This window comes from Cibotium barometz, chromosome 32, assembly GCF_041138505.1.
Source record: "Cibotium barometz isolate CiBa-2024 chromosome 32, ASM4113850v1, whole genome shotgun sequence".
NCBI lineage: Eukaryota > Viridiplantae > Streptophyta > Polypodiopsida > Cyatheales > Cibotiaceae > Cibotium > Cibotium barometz.
In genome coordinates this window covers 26,555,675-26,572,633 of record NC_141077.1, presented here as the reverse complement: position 1 = coordinate 26,572,633, position 16,959 = coordinate 26,555,675, and the positions used below count along the sequence as shown (strand labels likewise).

General features: G+C 44.3%; 1 protein-coding gene across 3 annotated transcripts in view; it reads right to left on the bottom strand.

Annotated features, from left to right (window-relative positions):
* Positions 1-11,638, bottom strand: part of LOC147620025 (cyclin-like protein) — a 66,718-nt gene extending 55,080 nt beyond the window's left edge. Inside the window, exons 1-4 of one of the 3 annotated variants that reach the window (XM_086772163.1) lie at positions 11,337-11,638; positions 10,893-11,234; positions 10,716-10,764; positions 9,899-10,375 (exon numbers count right to left, since the gene is read on the bottom strand). In XM_086772163.1, the coding sequence (XP_086628289.1) occupies positions 9,899-10,375; positions 10,716-10,764; positions 10,893-11,201 (835 nt within the window). In that variant the 5' untranslated portion in view covers positions 11,202-11,234; positions 11,337-11,638. Of the gene's footprint in view, positions 1-9,898; positions 10,376-10,715; positions 10,765-10,892; positions 11,235-11,312 lie in introns of all 3 variants that reach the window. The other 2 variants (XM_086772161.1, XM_086772162.1) reach the window with 2 other exon arrangements.
* Positions 11,639-16,959: the final 5,321 nt, after the last annotated feature.

The window sequence follows — 16,959 nt, the reverse complement described above, 5'->3', positions numbered from 1 at the left end:
GTGGACGCCCGATGACCGGCCAAGAGCCTATAAAAGGGTGGCCAAGGTTAGTTATTATATTATAGAGTGTCTCGCGAGTTTGTGAGAGCTCTATGGTCTTGGAGCCTGGATCTAGTGCAGACGTGCACCTGCTTTATGCAGCCAAGGCCGGCAGCAACCTCGAGGCCCGCGAGGGCAGCTTCGTGGCGGTATGGGACGTCACGAGGAGGAGATTGGTCGGTACGTCAACCTAGTTAGCTCAGCTCGTGGCTCGGTGGGGACAGCCAAGACTGTGGGCTCGCCCACGGCTGTCATGGTTGGGAGGTGAGTCAGGCCTGCACCCCCTTGCTTGTTTGTTTGTTCATTTGTTTGCAGGATTCGAGTTTTGAACCAAGATCGATCACGAGGGGATCCGTGGGGATTTGACAGTGGTATCAGAGCATACCTCGTGAACGAGCAAGTCGGTAGGTAGAGAAGAAGAGGTCGAGGAACGGTATGTGTAAAAAAAAAAAAAAAACTTGCTGTTTTTTCTGTGCATACTGCAGTTTTCAGATTTTGTATGTGTTTTTCCTTCATCAAAGAACCCCATGTTGATGGGAGATGGTAGGTTGAATAGGGTTGATTGCTTTTGCAAAGAAGAGGCATGTTTGTTGTGCAGTTGTATAACCTGCAGGGAGAGAAACTGAAAAACGAAAAAGCAAGTTTGCTTTTAGTTGATTGAACGAGAGAGAGAGAGCAAGAGAACTGCTGGATCACTTAATCGTTGGCGAGTGGGTTTACTGGCGAGTTCTGTTGACGTGGCAGGCGAGTAGGTTTGTATGCAGGCGGGCGCATGGGCCTGTGTGGCCAGGCGGCCAGGCCCATGTAGGCGCCTAGGCCAGGCGGGCAGGCGCCCAGGCCAGCCCAGGCCTACGCAGGCGCCCCAGCCAGGCAGCGCCCAAGCCAGGCCTGCGCAGCCAACCCAGGCAACGCCCAGGCGCACGTGGACGGCCCAGGCGCACGTGGACGGGTGATCCCACCTATGCAGGGCTGGCGCAGGCGCACACGCAGTCAGATCTGGCGCCGGCAGCCAATCGGCCAGCTCTCCACGTCAGCAGTCAGCAAACGCCGGCTAATCCAGGGGGTTGGGGGAAAAAAAAAACAACGCAAGGAAAGCATTCTTTTCTTAGTGCTTTCGTTTTTGTTTTTTTAGGGGAGTTTAAATTTTTTTTTTTTTAAGGTTTAAAAGTCCTCCTCTTTTAAAGGGTTCAAGATGTTTTATTTTTTTTAGAAAAGAGAATATATATATCCATATATATATATATTTATATATTTATTCACCGAAAAAAAAAACACAAAAGCTAAAGCAAAAGCTAAGCTTAGCTTTTCGAGATTTTTTGGCTTTTGGGAAACCTTTATAAACCCCTCTAGTGGGCTTCTTGCCACACATCTCTCGAGTTCTCAAGTTCTCAAGTTTTCAAGCTCTCAAGCTCTCGAGTTCGCTCGCACTTTCATTGTGCAAAGATCGAATTTTCTCTCCACGTACCCTCTTCACGATGTCGACCCAAGAATCAGAGTTGGAGCCCCTCGTGGAACGCGAAGGCTTGCCGGCTATACGGAAGGCACTGATGCCGATCTTTTTGACGAGTTTGTGTCAAAATCAGATTTCCAAGAGTTCAAAGTAGCTCTCGAAGCTTCTTCGTCGGAACGTCAGGCACAAATCGCAGCCCAGATGCAGGCTTTGCAGAACTCCATCGCTCTCTTGACCACTACCCTCTCTACTTTCTCGGGAATGGATACCTTGGCTTCAGCTTTAGGCCCCAATATTACTCCGGAACCGTTTGGGGGAGAGCAAAAGCAGCGAACCAAGGAGATCGTGGACACTTGGCTACACAAGTGGCAAGTTCACTTTCAGTTTCATCCATATGATGATGGAAAGAAGATACAGTTAGCAGCAGGTTTCCTGTCCGGCAAAGCTTTGCTTTGGTGGAAGGAACTGAACCCTAAACCAACGACTTGGGCACAATTTGAAGATATTTTCAAGAAGGAATTCCTCAAGAAAGAGGATGACTACGATGTTGTTGCCCGGTTTTCAGCTTTGACCATGACCTCGCAGCACCTCACTTATGAGGTCTATCTCCAGAAATTTCGTGACTTGCAGATGACGGCTACAAAGATGGATCCCACTACTCTTTTGGAGTTTTTCGTAGCTGGTTTACCAGACTCGTACCGATTACAGGTTAAAAATAACAAATGCAAAACTTTGGACGAGGCCATTCATTCAGCTCGTATCTATGATGATACGATGGTCTCTTCCAAGTCAAAACCCGTTACCGAGCAGGGGAACAAGCATAAAAGAAAGTTCTCCGCACCTATGGCTAACGCGACTGAAGGCAAGTCTTCGGACCAACCTTCGAAGAATACAAGTTCGACACCAGCGAAGAAGAAACGACTCCTTAGGGCTTTGAAGCTCAAGAAGGAAGGACGTTGTTTTATCTGCGAAGAAAAAGGACACATGCGTAATGAGTGCCCGAAGCAAAAGGGTACCAAGTCAAACGCAGGACCCAAGCCAAAGGCAGCTAACCAGTTGTCTTTGACAGGTACGTCAATTACTGTACTTTCTCGCCCTAGTACTTGTTCTGATTGTCTGTTCAATCCTAAAGTATTTGGCATGCATGATCTTCTCCGAGTTTATGGAGAAGTGAATGGCCATAAAATTCACATTCTTTTAGACCCTGGCAGTTCGCATAACTTTGTTAACTACAAACTTGTGCAGAAATTGAGTCTTGATACGACACTCAACGACCATACCTATGAGGTACGTCTACCTGCGGGCAGACAAGTTTGGGATCGCAAAGTGGAGATGCTTCCAATCCAGATTCAGGACTACAAAGATACTCTAGAATGCTATGTCATGCATCTGGAAAATGTAGACTTGTTATTAGGGATTGAGTGGTTTAAGACTCTTGATGTCCAGATAGATTGGTCTAGTCATATTTTTTCTTTTCAGCATAGGGACACCAAGTATAGTATTTTAGGTGATTGTATTCATCCCTCTCAGGGACCTCTTGTAAATACAATTGATTTTGGAAATATAATGAATTCTTCTTTGTACACCGCTTTCCATTGTGTCTTGATTCCACTTTCTTCTTTTCTCATCCCTTCCATGGATGTGAATGAATTAAGTGTGTTTGAAAGCAAAGAATTACAGAAGATACTTGATTCGTTTCAAGATGTATTTCCTAAGGAACTGCCATCGGGTTTACCACCTGAATGGGCAGTAGATCATCGTATTGACTTGATCCCTGGTGCTCATCCTGTGAGTATTCCACCTTATAGGATGAGCCAAGCTGAGGAAGATGAGTTGGCTAAACAACTCAAAGATTATTTGAGGATGGGCCAGATCCGTCCAAGTAAATCACCTTGGGATGCACCTGTGTTGCTTAGGAGAAAGAAGGACAATACTTGGAGAATGTGTATAGATTACAAAAGATTGAACAAGCTGACTATTAAGAACCGTTATCCTCTCCCTAGATCAGATGACCTAATTGACCGGTTAGCAGGAGCGAAATATTTCACGAAGATAGATTTGCGTACTGGCTATCACCAGATACGTATTCATGAAAGGCATGTCGAAAGAACCGCCTTTCGGACTAGGTATGGCCATTACGAGTTTCTTGTATTACCTTTTGGGTTAACCAATGCTCCAACCACTTTCCAGCAAATGATGAACGATCTTTTTCGTGAACATTTGGGGAAATTTATGGTGGTGTTCCTGGATGATATTTTGATATATAGCCGTACTCTTGAGGATCATGTCAGACACCTCACGATTGTCTTATCTATTTTAAGACAGAATCGACTATATGCTAAGTTCAGTAAATGTGAGTTCTTTATGACCGACATCATTTACTTGGGACACAAGATCACTCGAGATGGATTGAGCATTGACTATGACCGAGTTCAGAAGGTTTTGGACTGGCCTATACCAGGAACAGTGAAACAACTTCGTTCTTTTCTCGGTTTTGTTGTTTTTCTTCGGAAATCTGTACGGGAGTACTCTCAGCTCACACTACCGATGACCGACTTATTGAAAGGTCATGGACGTAAGTCCAATCAGCCTATCACTTGGAATAACGATTTGGATATGGCCTTCATACTTTTGAAAGATAAAGTCAAGGAAGCACCTATCTTAGCATTGCCTGATCCTAGTCGGCCTTATGTTCTTGAAACTGATGCCAGTGACTATGCTATTGGGGCTGCTTTATTTCAAGATGGTAGACCGGTTGCTTTTGAAAGTAAAAAGCTAGACGACACTCAATCTTGTTGGCCAACCCTTGAGAAGGAGCTTTATGCTGTGATTCATGCTCTCAAGGTTTGGAGATATTATTTATATGGCTCCAAGTTTGTGGTATTGACTGATCATCAGTCAATCAAGTATGTGTGTGATGCGGATGATTTGAGAGGCAGGAAAGCTCGTTGGGCAGAGTTAATGCAAGATTTTGATTTTGAGATTCGTTATCGGAAAGGGTCCATGAATAATATTGCAGATGCGCTTAGTCGGATTAGAGAGGTGAACACTTTGTCGTTCACCGAGATTTCTACTGACTTATTTCAGTCATTGAGAGGGCTTTGCAGGACTGATAGTTATTTTGGTCCATTTTGGCAAAAGATCCAGGACGGGAGCTCATTGATTGACCAAGACTCGATGACTGCGCAGTCTACCATTCAGGCTGCAGGAGATCAGTGGATGATTCGGAATGGTTTGCTATTCCGTAATGACAAAATTTGTGTACCACAGATCCCGGACATTAGGTCCAAGATTCTGAAGGAGTGTCACGACGCACCTTCTGCTGGACACCCTGGGGTACACAGGACACTATCATTAGTGAAACACACTTTTTATTGGCCGAAGATGAAAGGGTATGTAGAAGATTATGTTCTCAAGTGTCAGATTTGTCAGGCAAATAAAGCTGAACGCTTTAGACAGGCTGGGTTGTTCCATCCTTTGCAAATCCCAGGTAATAAATGGGAAAGTATTTCCATGGATTTTATTACCGGATTGCCAAGAACACATCAAGGCCATGATTCTATTTGGGTTGTGGTAGATCGCTTGACAAAAATGGCTAGATTTTTACCGACCCGGAAGACTATTACAGCTACGCAATTAGCTCGGCAGTTTATCGAGCAATTGTTTAGATTGTACGAGTTACCGCAGGACATAGTCAGTGATAGGGACTCTAAGTTTACGAGTGACTTTTGGAAACTTGTTTTCGAGAAGTTGGAAACAACTTTGAATTTGAGTTCCTCGGATCATCCTCAATCCGATGGCCAGACTGAAAGAGTGAATCAGATTTTGGAGGATATGCTTCGAGCATATGTATCCAAAAGACAAAGTTCATGGGAGGATTATCTTCCTATGTTAGAATTTGCATATAACAGTACTAAGCATACGAGTACAGGGTTTAGTCCTTTTATGCTTATGTATGGTTTTCAACCAAGATCACCTGTTACAGTAGGATTCTCAGGACTTCAGCATGATGCAGCACGTAATTTTTTGCAAGATATGCAGGAAATGTTACAAGTTGCGAAGGAATCTATTAGAAGTGCTCAAGACCGAGACAGGTTTTATCCTAATAGACATCGTTCACCTAGAGAGTTCTCTGAAGGAACGATGGTGTATTTGCGAGTTCCGAAAGATTCCGAGACTTTACGGACAGGTAGATCTCCGAAATTATCCCCTAGATACTGTGGACCATTTCGTGTTACACGACGGATTGGTTCAGTTGCATATGAATTGGATTTGCCTTCTCGTGTGAAAGTTCATCCTGTATTTCATGTCAGTAGACTTAAGGAAGTACTGGGTGGAGCAGATCAGTTAGTTACTCCTCAAGAAATTATAGATGTCCATGACATGACATTTGTTCCGCACGAACCTGAAAAGATTCTTGGCTTTCGTGAACGAAGATTGCGTCATACGCTTATCACGGAATACAAGATCAAGTGGAAGGATCGTGTTGAGGAAGACGCTACATGGGAGACACTGACTTCTCTTCAGAGAGATTACCCTGGCTTTTTAGTGAGCTCAGGAGTGAGCTCTTAGAGGAAGGGGAGTATGTCATGTGCACAGTGGGTATCTACCGTGTGCTATACGCATGCAAGACTAGTTTCGAGGCTTGGGGAAGCTTGGAACTAGGCAGGCTGATTGACGAGCTGAGTTAGGGAAATACTAACGGGCGGACACCCAAGTATGGACGGGCGGGCGGCCAAGTGTGGACGCCCGATGACCGGCCAAGAGCCTATAAAAGGGTGGCCAAGGTTAGTTATTATATTATAGAGAGTCTCGCGAGTTTGTGAGAGCTCTATGGTCTTGGAGCCTGGATCTAGTGCAAACGTGCACCTGCTTTATGCAGCCAAGGCCGACAGCAATCTCGAGGCCCGCGAGGGCAACTTCGTGGCGGTATGGGACGTCACGAGGAGGAGATTGGTCGGTACGTCAACCTAGTTAGCTCAGCTCGTGGCTCGGTGGGGACAGCCAAGACTGTGGGCTCACCCACGGCTGTCATGGTTGGGAGGTGAGTCAGGCCTGCACCCCCTTGCTTGTTTGTTTGTTCGTTTGTTTGCAGGATTCGAGTTTTGAACCAAGATCGATCACGAGGGGATCCGTGGGGATTTGACACCGGCCGGAGGAGATATTTGACAAGGTGCCACCACACCCTAGGGCCTATATATGGCTCTTTGACTTCCCATGCTCTCCCATATGGGATAATCCACCACAACGTCCAGTCATGCCACAACCCGAGAAGAGCTATGCGAATTGCCACCTCCAACAGTAACCTCCTCGAGTTGCTTACTGTGTCTGCCACCGCAGACAGCATCACACCAAGAGCATCACCACAGCCTCTATGGCTATCTAAAGCGCAGGACAACCTTGACTCCCTTTTTCTGATGTTGAGAGTTATTTCGCCAGTGTGTTGTAGCAGCTCTCTTCTGATGGTGTTGTAGTTGGTGTGCACGCTGGGCAGCAAGTTTACAGGGGCGCACAGTCCTGTACAGGGCAGCAACAATGTTGTGAACTGCCTACCTCCCTAGTCATTCATGCGCACTCTCTCTCTCTCTCTCTCTCTCTCTCTCTCTCTCTCTCTCTCTCTCTCTCTCTCTCTCTCTCCACAAAATCCACAAGTTCCTTTATGCAACTCTAATCAAAAGAACACTTACTTGATTTGCAAACCAAACAAAAGCATGGTGTGTCACCGAAGCATCAAAATATAGCTTGTTGAAATGCAAAAACGAGCCACAATGCAATGTCCCCCAAAAAAAAAAGTTCTGAAAAAAAGGTGCCTAAAAACGTTTATAACTCACTTATAGCCTAAAAAGCATCTTTTTAATAATAAAAGCTCTTCAGTATTTGAAAACCTTTTAATCTTTTGTTTTCCATATGCTACTTTTGCACCATTCCAAGCCTGTAAGGTTGCCCTGCGTTGCTATCTTGCCACGCAGTAGTGTCATGTCAGCATCGCCACGTCACTTTTTTTAAACTTTTTTTTAAAAAAAATTTCAAGCGTTGGGTTTTGGCATGGCAGCAAGCTGTATTTTGATGCTTCGGTAACATGGCCCCAACTTATTAAACAGTTGTCCTCAACTGATACATCTAGCTTTGTCTTAGCTTTTCCATGCTTTTTTTTTTTGCTTTGGGCCTAGCTCTTCTCTCTATGGCTCGTGAGACATGATTCTTCATGCGGAATGTCCTCCTCTTCTCTTGTGCTTGGCTTCGTGGAGCATCTTGCCCTCACGGTTTTCACCCTTCACATAAAGTGACCTTGGGTTTGACCTCTAGCAGATACTCCCACCCCTTGCACCACTAGAGTTGCCCTCAGGTAGGAGTTACCCAGCATGATTCTCTTCACGTCAAGATCAACACGCACCCGTTATATGTCACAAGACACAAACATGTGCACACATGCTTGTCCTTGGGTTTAACCGGGCATCCTCAACCCTTGCCACACATACACAAATATGCTCACAAGCATAAATCAAATGAACAAATGAATGCACCAACAATTCCTTGGTTTAGACACCAATTTCTTGGTTTTTACACCAGTTCCTCCTGTAGTCCAACTACCCATGTCATTGTCTGACTATGTACTCAGTTCTTATTTCCTTCACTAAAGGACAATGCCTCCATGAGATGGCTAGTCTCATGAATGTAGACATTGAGGACTTGTCCTTTGTTCCACACCAACCAGAGCTTATACTGGATTTTAGGGAGAGGAAACTTAGGAATAAGTTGATGACTGAGTATAAGATCAAGTGGAACGACAAGGCGGCGCTAGACTCGACTCGAGAGAGAACTGCTAGTTTAGAGCGGAAATTCCCTAATTTTGTTTCCTAGAGAGAAAAAATCTTAGGAGGGAAGTATGTTATGTACCTAACACTAATCCTCAAGATTAGGACCTAATCCAATCACAGTTAGGGAACCCGTTGTTGGTCTGTGCCTAGACCGAACTCTTGCCATGGACATGGCGGTTCACAGACAGTCTTGCCGAAGGTCCCTTAGGACACGCTCTCGTGGTATGGGATGCTAGGGTTGACAGGCTTGGCCTATGGGAAGTGGAACCCTAGCCCTTGGCTTCGGGATGATTGCTGATGGAATCTACACCGTTCGGTTGGGAGGTGAGTTTAACTACACGCTTCTATATGTACTAACTTTGTGTATTTAGCTTGTGTATCAAGTGGTCCATGAATCATAAACCTAGAAGCAAGTCATGTGAGGACCACCTGATCTCTGCTAGCCTTAGGAAAGCAAGTCAGAAGGCTTACAAAACATCGCTCCATGCATCATACCACCTTTTTCTTCAGTTTCGGGTCGCTCTCATACCAATTGTCACGGATTTATCATGACCAAACCCTCTGCAAAATCCCCTAAACACATAACAAACACATGGTTGTTCCAAATTAATATCGACATGCTCAAGCTCACCATCAACAGTAGATCCGAGAATCCCAAATCACTCCCGAGCATCGAGGTCAAGGTTTCCATCCATACAAACCCAACCCATAGGCCCTGATGTCCCATACCCCCAAGACCCATCCCGAGGGACTGATGGCACTCTCTCTGAATCACTATAGACTCGCAGGAGTGGGTTAACACTCTCTGGCCTAGGTGTTGATCATCATGGCACAAGGCTGCAACAATACAATAACCCACTCCACTCATAACCCTCACTTATATAGCTTTTTCCGATAAAATCTAATCACTTATAACTCACCTATGAGTTCTTGTAAACCTTGACCCTTACAATCCCCCAGCCCCCTAGGCCACAGGCTCACAACTAACCCTGTGGTGAGTATCAGGTATATGACAGAGTCAATGACATGGAGAATCCAAGCACCAGAAGACATGTCATTTGTAATCACTAGCACCATAGGAGTGACACAAGGATGCCCTCTTTCTCCGACACTTTTTCATCTTTCCACAGATGAGATCTCTGACTTCATTGACAAACTTGGCAGGCCGAGCTCCACGTTAATACCCATTTTGAGTTATGCAAACAACATAGTACTGATCTAGGGGCTTGATGGCATTGCAAGCGTTTTGCGAGCAGCGGAACCTCACTGTTAACCTTGGTAATCAAGGTTACAATCTTCAACACCTCACGCTTGGTGGCTGACTGAGCTTCACATATGCAAGGGATCTGGTAGCATTGACTCTTCGTATGCATAGTTTGGAGTCACCTTTTTTGTACCCTACTTCACTATGCGTCTTGAAGCCCAAGCTCGGCTATTGAGAGGGTATGCGGCTTTGGCTCGATTGGAGCGACAAAAACTACAATCATTCCAAGAAAGCTCCACAGCGCTGCCATGCCTTTAAAAGGGGAACTGAACCTGCAACATGACCACCACCAAAACGCTTTAAGAATTGCAGTTTCTAAATATTTACCTGAAATTGCATTATCGAGTCTGTAGCTTGCAGTAGTGTCATGTGCATAACTGCTGCTATATACTGCCTGCATATCATTCAATTGTGGTTGCCCTCCACCTAACATGGCTTTTTGTTCAGAACTATCAAAGCTTGGCTCCGATGTTACCAATACAGGTATATCTTGCATAGGCTGATCAAAACTAGGCCTTTCTGTTGGATGCTCTGACAGCGGCCTTACAGGAACACTTTGGCCTTGGTTTGCTGCATTCTGATAGTATGATATGCCCGCCATCTCCTGGCCCGGTGGCTGTAATGAATGTTGCTGGCCTTCCAAGGGGTGTAGGTCTCGGTGCGGGTGCGTGTAGTCTTGATAGACTTGAGGCGCAGCTGGACCTGGCTGAGCGGGCCTTGGTTCATCTTGGACAGCCTTTGAAGCAGCCCAAGCTCGCGCTTTAGCCGCCCACACTTCTTCCTGACTCAGACTGGCATTTTGAGCTGAAAAGGGGAAAAAACACCTCTGAGCACATAACAAAGAATAACCACGTGTGAAATTGTATCGACAATTGACACACAACCCACATGTAAGTGCACATTGAGAACAATCACCAAATATATCATAACCTAATGGTTGAAGTCCACCCCACTCCTGCCGCCCCATGGCCAGATGGTTGTAATGTCATTTTTACCTTATATCTTTTAAAATGAAAAAAGAAGCAAGTCCGCATTGCAATCTCGCTGTAGGAACCCAGGTTCCAAACCTGCTAGGCTGGACGCTTATAACTAAATATATAACATATGCCTTAAAAAAAGCAACCTTGTAGACAATTGCACCCACCTGGGTAAGACCATTGCTGATAGCCCCAACTATTATTGGCCTGCCAAACCTGAAAATGGAGACCCCAAAGTCACCCTCGTAGTTTTGAGGAGAGTTAAAATGAACTTAACTAATTACCTTGTTTTAGTGCTACATGTCAAAACCCTGAAACTTATCCTTAGGCCGCAGAAAATATACCTGATCCTGCTGACCGTACATGTAAGTAAACTGGGGTTGAGCAGGTTGAGGTGGGAGGGGATACTGGTGTTGAACCTGCTGCGACTGAGAGTAGAAATCACCCTGTGGATGATGGTACGGAGAGGGTTGCGAGTAGCTAAAAGCTTGATCTCCTGGTGGGGGTGGGGGTGGGGGCGGCGCTGCTGACCATGGCATGGCATGATGTTGCTGAGGCGGTGCAGGAGCCTGGTATGGATGAGGAGGTGCTGAGTACCATGACGCCATACCTTGCTGCTGCTGTGGAAAAGAAGGCTGGTGTGGTTCCGCCATGAGCCTTCTTCTTCTTCGACGCAAAACAAAGTCCTGCAAAACACTAGGTTTCAGTATCTCTTCAGTTCCGAGGGCTCAATTAGTTTTTTCCTCAAAGAGCTTGATGGGAACCTAGTTTTTTAGTATCCAACCAACCCTAGTTTTTCGTTCTCTTCTGTGTTGCGAGGGCTGGAAGAAACCCTAATTTGTCAGTATCTTTCCGTTTCGACAAAAAAAAGGTCCTGCAAAGAGCTCGCAAAACCCTAGGGTTCCCATGTGCTTCTGCGGAGAGGGGCAATCTTCTGCAGACGATTTAATTAAACACGACCACGGTACTGTTACAAATTCTCGAAAGCGCAGAAACAACCTACAAAGAAAGACCAAGATGCGCTGAACGAGGATCACTAGGAGTCATTAGGTGAAGTACTCCCTGAAGGTGCAAATTTTGCAATGCCAAATACCTTTTTTTTATTAATTTTACTTTTATAATATATATAAATACTAATTTATATAAAACATCTCTCTCTCTCTCTCTCTCTCTCTCTCATACACAATCTCAATCTCTCCCTAACTCTCATACACACAATCTCAATCTCTCCCTAACTCTCATTCTCTTTCTAACTCTATCTTTCTCTCTCTAGTCCTCTCTCTCTCTCTCTCTCTCTCTCTCTCTCTCTCTCTCTCTCATTTATATAATATATATATATATAGTCGCATATAAAAGAGAAGAGAAAGAGAGAGCTCCAACATGGAGCAATTGGGAAAATAAGATACTTTGGTCACTGAGGGAGCTTAAAGAGCTTTTCTTTCTCTCTCTACTTGAACAATATCTCTCTCTAACTATTGCGACCCGTTCGCTCTCCCACTCTCCCTCTCTCTCTCTCTATCCTTGTTCTCTTTGCTAACTCTCTCTCTCTATCTATTACCATCATCCCTTCCTCTCCCTCCCTCCCTTTCACTCTCCCACCCTCCCTCTCTCTCCTTCTCCCACCCTCTTCCCTCCTCCTCTCTCTCTCCTTCGTCTCCCTCTCTTTCACTCTCCCACCCTCCCTCTCTCTCCTTCTCCCACCCTCTTCCCTCCTCCTCTCTCTCTCCTTCGTCTCCCTCTCTTTCACTCTCCCCCTCTCACTCTCTCTTTACTCACTCTCTCTCTCTATTCTTCTCTTTACTCTCTCTATCCTCCCCCTCTCGCTCTCTCCTTCATTTCCCTCTCCCTTCCTCTCTTTCACTCTCCCACACTCCTCTCTCACTCTCTCTCTCCTCCTTCCCTTTCTCGCTCTCTGTATCCTCCTCTCCCTCTCTATCCTTCTCTCACCTCTTATCCTCCTTCTCTCTCTCTCTCTCTCTCTCTCTCTCTCTCTCTCTCTCTCTCTCTCTCTCTCTCTCTATATATATATATATATATATATATATCCTTATCTTTGCTAACTCTCTCTATCTTTCTCTCTTTTGCAGCTCTCTCTATCCTCTCCCTGTCTCACTCTCTCTATCATTCTCTTAACTCACTCTCTCTATCCTCTCCCTATCTCTCTCTCTCTACCCTTCCCTTTGCTCTCTCTCTCTTTCTCACCCGTTCTGTCCTTCTCTTTGCTCACTTCTCTCTACCCCCCTCTTTGCTCTTGCTCTCTCTCTCTTTCTCACCCGTTCTGTCCTTCTCTTTGCTCACTTCTCTCTACCCCCCTCTTTGCTCTTGCTCTCTCTCTCTCTCTCTCTCACACACACACACACTCTTTTAGTCCTTTTCTTTGCTCACTCTCTCTATCCTCCCTCTCTCTGTCTCTCTACCCTTCTCTTTGCTCTCTCCCTCTCTCTCTCTCTCTACCCTTCTCTTTGCTCTCTCTCTCTCTCTCTCTCTCTCTCTCTCTCTCTCTCTCTCTCTCTCTCTCTCTCTATATATATATATATATATATATATATATATATATATATATATATATCCTTCTCATTTCTCAACACATCATACTTAACTCATGTTTTGCGTACAGATCCTCGAGTCTACAAACATTGCACTACCTTATTCATCCACACAATACATAAAATGTCGATTCTTTATTGGTTTGTACAACATGTATATAAACATCGTTGTAAAGAGGAATGATATCTTATTGCAAAATCCTAACTGCGTTATTCTCACCCTCTTTCTTTCTTTTTTAATATAAAAAATAAGATCATGACACAATCATAAACAATTGCTAAACCTAGTCACTTGAATATTCACAAATAAATATGTTGCTACACTATAATTAAATGTTCATCAAGACACCCTCCACTACATCCTCTTCGGGATCAATACAAACAATGTTCATGCCTAATTTTTGTGCTACCATACACAATCTCCACATCTAACATAAAGCTCTACTATCACTTACCCTTGCTTTACATGACGCTTCAACAGGCTAAAAGTCATATCCACGCTAAGATCCACTTGCAAAGAAAACATCTCTCTTAATTCCACCAAAAAATGTAATGCCCTTATTTTGGAACACAAAAATGTTAACTCCATACCTCGTCATGCTGTCCCATTGTCTGCCCCAGTGCATCATGTTGCAAGGATCAATGATATAATCAAGTGAGAAAGGTTGTGTATGGTTTTATCCAACTATGCTTGTGAAGGTAGCAGACGAGGGTATGTATCTGCACAAGAGTATGAGATGATTCTTTTATAGCAAAAAGTGATGCTCAATGGTAACCTCTATGGTTAGTGTTGCTTATCTCTTGTCCAAAGGGCCTTCCGATTTGCGTTGTACATCGCACATTCATCAGGGTGTCTAAGGAGAAGCTAGAGCACTCGTCTCGGCGTGAGTTATAATGGTTGCCACTTGATACACAGTATCAATGACAATAATAGAGCCATTGTTGTCTAAGATGGTCTCACAAATCTGAAGCAATGCATGCTTCTCTCCATCTACGTGGCATCAAAATGATATACATAAAAAAACGTAAGCATGACACACACGCAACATATGCACAACAACACATAAGGTCTTAATGAAGGGAAAATCATCTCATCACTCACATGTAGAGAGATTCCATGGTGGGACAATGTCATCGGGGTAGCCATAAACAAAACCTCATGTGGGCAACCTCACTACAATACAATCACACGATGTGCTTATATTGACACCTTTAACAGTAAAGGTCCCATCTCCCGCGTTGACCTTCTACAACATATTAAAGACATGTTCTAGCTCCTGTGGACACTCCTGGTTCAGAAGTGCACGGCCTATCTTCAAAGGATCTCCAACAAATGCCATCATCTTTGTAGAACGATGTCCTGCCACACCATGTTGAGTAGAGTTATACATCAATTGTCATTACAGAATATAAAAGACACACCTTTACAATCTTTTCACATGTGGTCACAATTGATTATTACACTTGTTAAGGCCGAGGCTTCTATAACGGTAAAGGAACTAGCACTTTGATGTTCGCTCAAAGCGCCGAGGACTACTGTCGTGGTACGACGATACACTCTTATAAAGCGTACATTTTTGTAAGTGCATGCACCACACAAATACATTACATTATCATTACCAATGAGTAAAATCATACCTTGCAAATTCATTTGGATTGGAGTCAGGTCACCCAGGCTAGGTGGATTAATATGTTACAATGGTGCATTTGGCACTTCATCTCTTGCCAAGCTTATCTAAATCCATAAGTTAATCTATGTTAGTATCCAAACAATGTAACAATAATACCAATGAACCACAAGTAAAAGAGTGCCCTACATGTGTTGCTACATGACCCACTTCTTCAACTTTTGGGGTTGCCTCGATCTTACGACGAGTGCTATTATTAAAATCGCTTTTGTCATATTCTGATGGAGATTCTGATGGAGAGGTATCATAGTCGTCCCCTTCCTGTAGTGCCTTTCCTTTTCCCTTTCCCTCCATTGCATCCTTCTTTAGCACTTTTGCCCCCTTCATCATCATCCTCTTCATCTTCATCATCCCCTTCATCTTTCATAAGACCTTTACCCTTGCCTTGAACATGTGATTTATCACGTAAACTTCTAGGCTTCACAATAGAATTCATGATTTAAAAAGATATAAGAAATAATATTTAAAATAAACTGAAATATCTAATTGTGTAGTTCATACCATGGTTGATTGCTTCGCTTTACAAGCCAAGTATACATCTCCTTCGCACTCTTGGGAAATTTGCCACTCAGAAAGTCTGCATAGATTTGTCCTTTCTCTTCCTCCACTTCTTCAGCAATAGTGACAGCTCTGGCTACCATAGCCTGAGGCAGAACTCTCTCTCTTTGGTTATTCCAATTCTGGGAGAGAGTTCGGAGACTACTTTGCATGGAGGGTGCAGGCTCAGCTAGCACTCTTCTGGGGTTACCCTAATTTTGGCGCGGGGGACCCTGATTGGACTGATATGAAGGAGTCTGTCTATGAATTCTAGGACCTTGGCTTCCTTGGCCCACAGAAGGAGATGGGCAATCCTTGATCTGGTGCCCAAACCCCTGACATCCGAAGCATCTGTTATCGCTTCGAAGCTCTTCCCTTTACATTCTAGAGAGAGCCGGATTTCTCGAGAAAGTACTTCGAGGGAAAGGTCTTCCTTCATTCCTGAAGCTTCCCGTCTCCAGATTCTGGTTGGGACCTTGGTGTCTCTTTGGAGGCAGAAAGTTGGAAGAACTTCCCGGTGTCTGAAATCTCTTGAAGGATGAGGGAGCTGGCTTTGGCGGGACTTTTACGATGAAGGCTTTGGCAAAGTCCTTTGCCATTCTGACAGCTTGTGCCGAAGATACTGGCTTAGCATTCTTGACCAGTGTGTCTAAGGGTTCGTTCATTCCCCAAATGAACCTGGCCATCAGTTGCTCTTCGTCTAGAGGTGGTGAATACTTAAGTAGAAGAGTGAATGCCTCGTGATATTATTCGATGGTTTTGATCCCCTATTTTAGTTCTAAAAATTCGTTCATTTTGGTTTCTAAAAACCCGGGGGGATAAAATCTCTTCCTCAAATAGGTTTTAAGGTCGTTCCAGGACTAAGTATTCCTGTCCTCCAGATGGTTGGTCTCACAATGGTTCCTCCATGCCACCCTGGCTGTTTCCACTATTTTCAGCCTGGCAAGAGCCATTTTGCCTCCCCTTCACCTTTGAAGGGTCCTGGTGGCTGAGTTCTATGGAGAGCCTTGTGAACATCGGGGGTCAAGCTCTTCATCTTCAGAGAGAGGGTCTGGCTGACGGCCACGGTTTCCTCGTCTCATGATTCTGCCAAAAATGATATATTATTAAATTTTTATTTTGATGTCGTCCACGAGATCCTAAGACTTAAGAGGTTCGGAAACAATTTCTTAAACAAGATAAATGATCTTATTGGAGATCTATGACATATGTATGGTAATAGATTTTGCCTTATCAGTTCGTCCACCATAAACAATCATTTATACAACAGGGAATTTTTCTCCAGAAAATATTTCTTTATTTTTTTTAAAAGTTGCAATATGTACATAGAGTAGCTCGGCTCTAGGAGTCAAAATCTCCTCGGGAGACGCATACGACGGTACTGGGCTATAGACATGCCTTGATACAAATGTTCCCTTACTACCACGGGAGCCACTATCTTCTCCTTTAGGAATAAAGCGACTAAGGAGTCTGTAGATTTGGCATGAAAGTCTGAAATTCTGAGGCGTTGAATGATATAAAACGACACCATGTATCACTTTTAGCTTCATCAGAATCATAGCCAATGAGAGATTTTGCCTCAGCATCGCACGTTGGTCGCAAGAGGCGTGGACATACTGCCCTGCAAACCACTTGTGCTG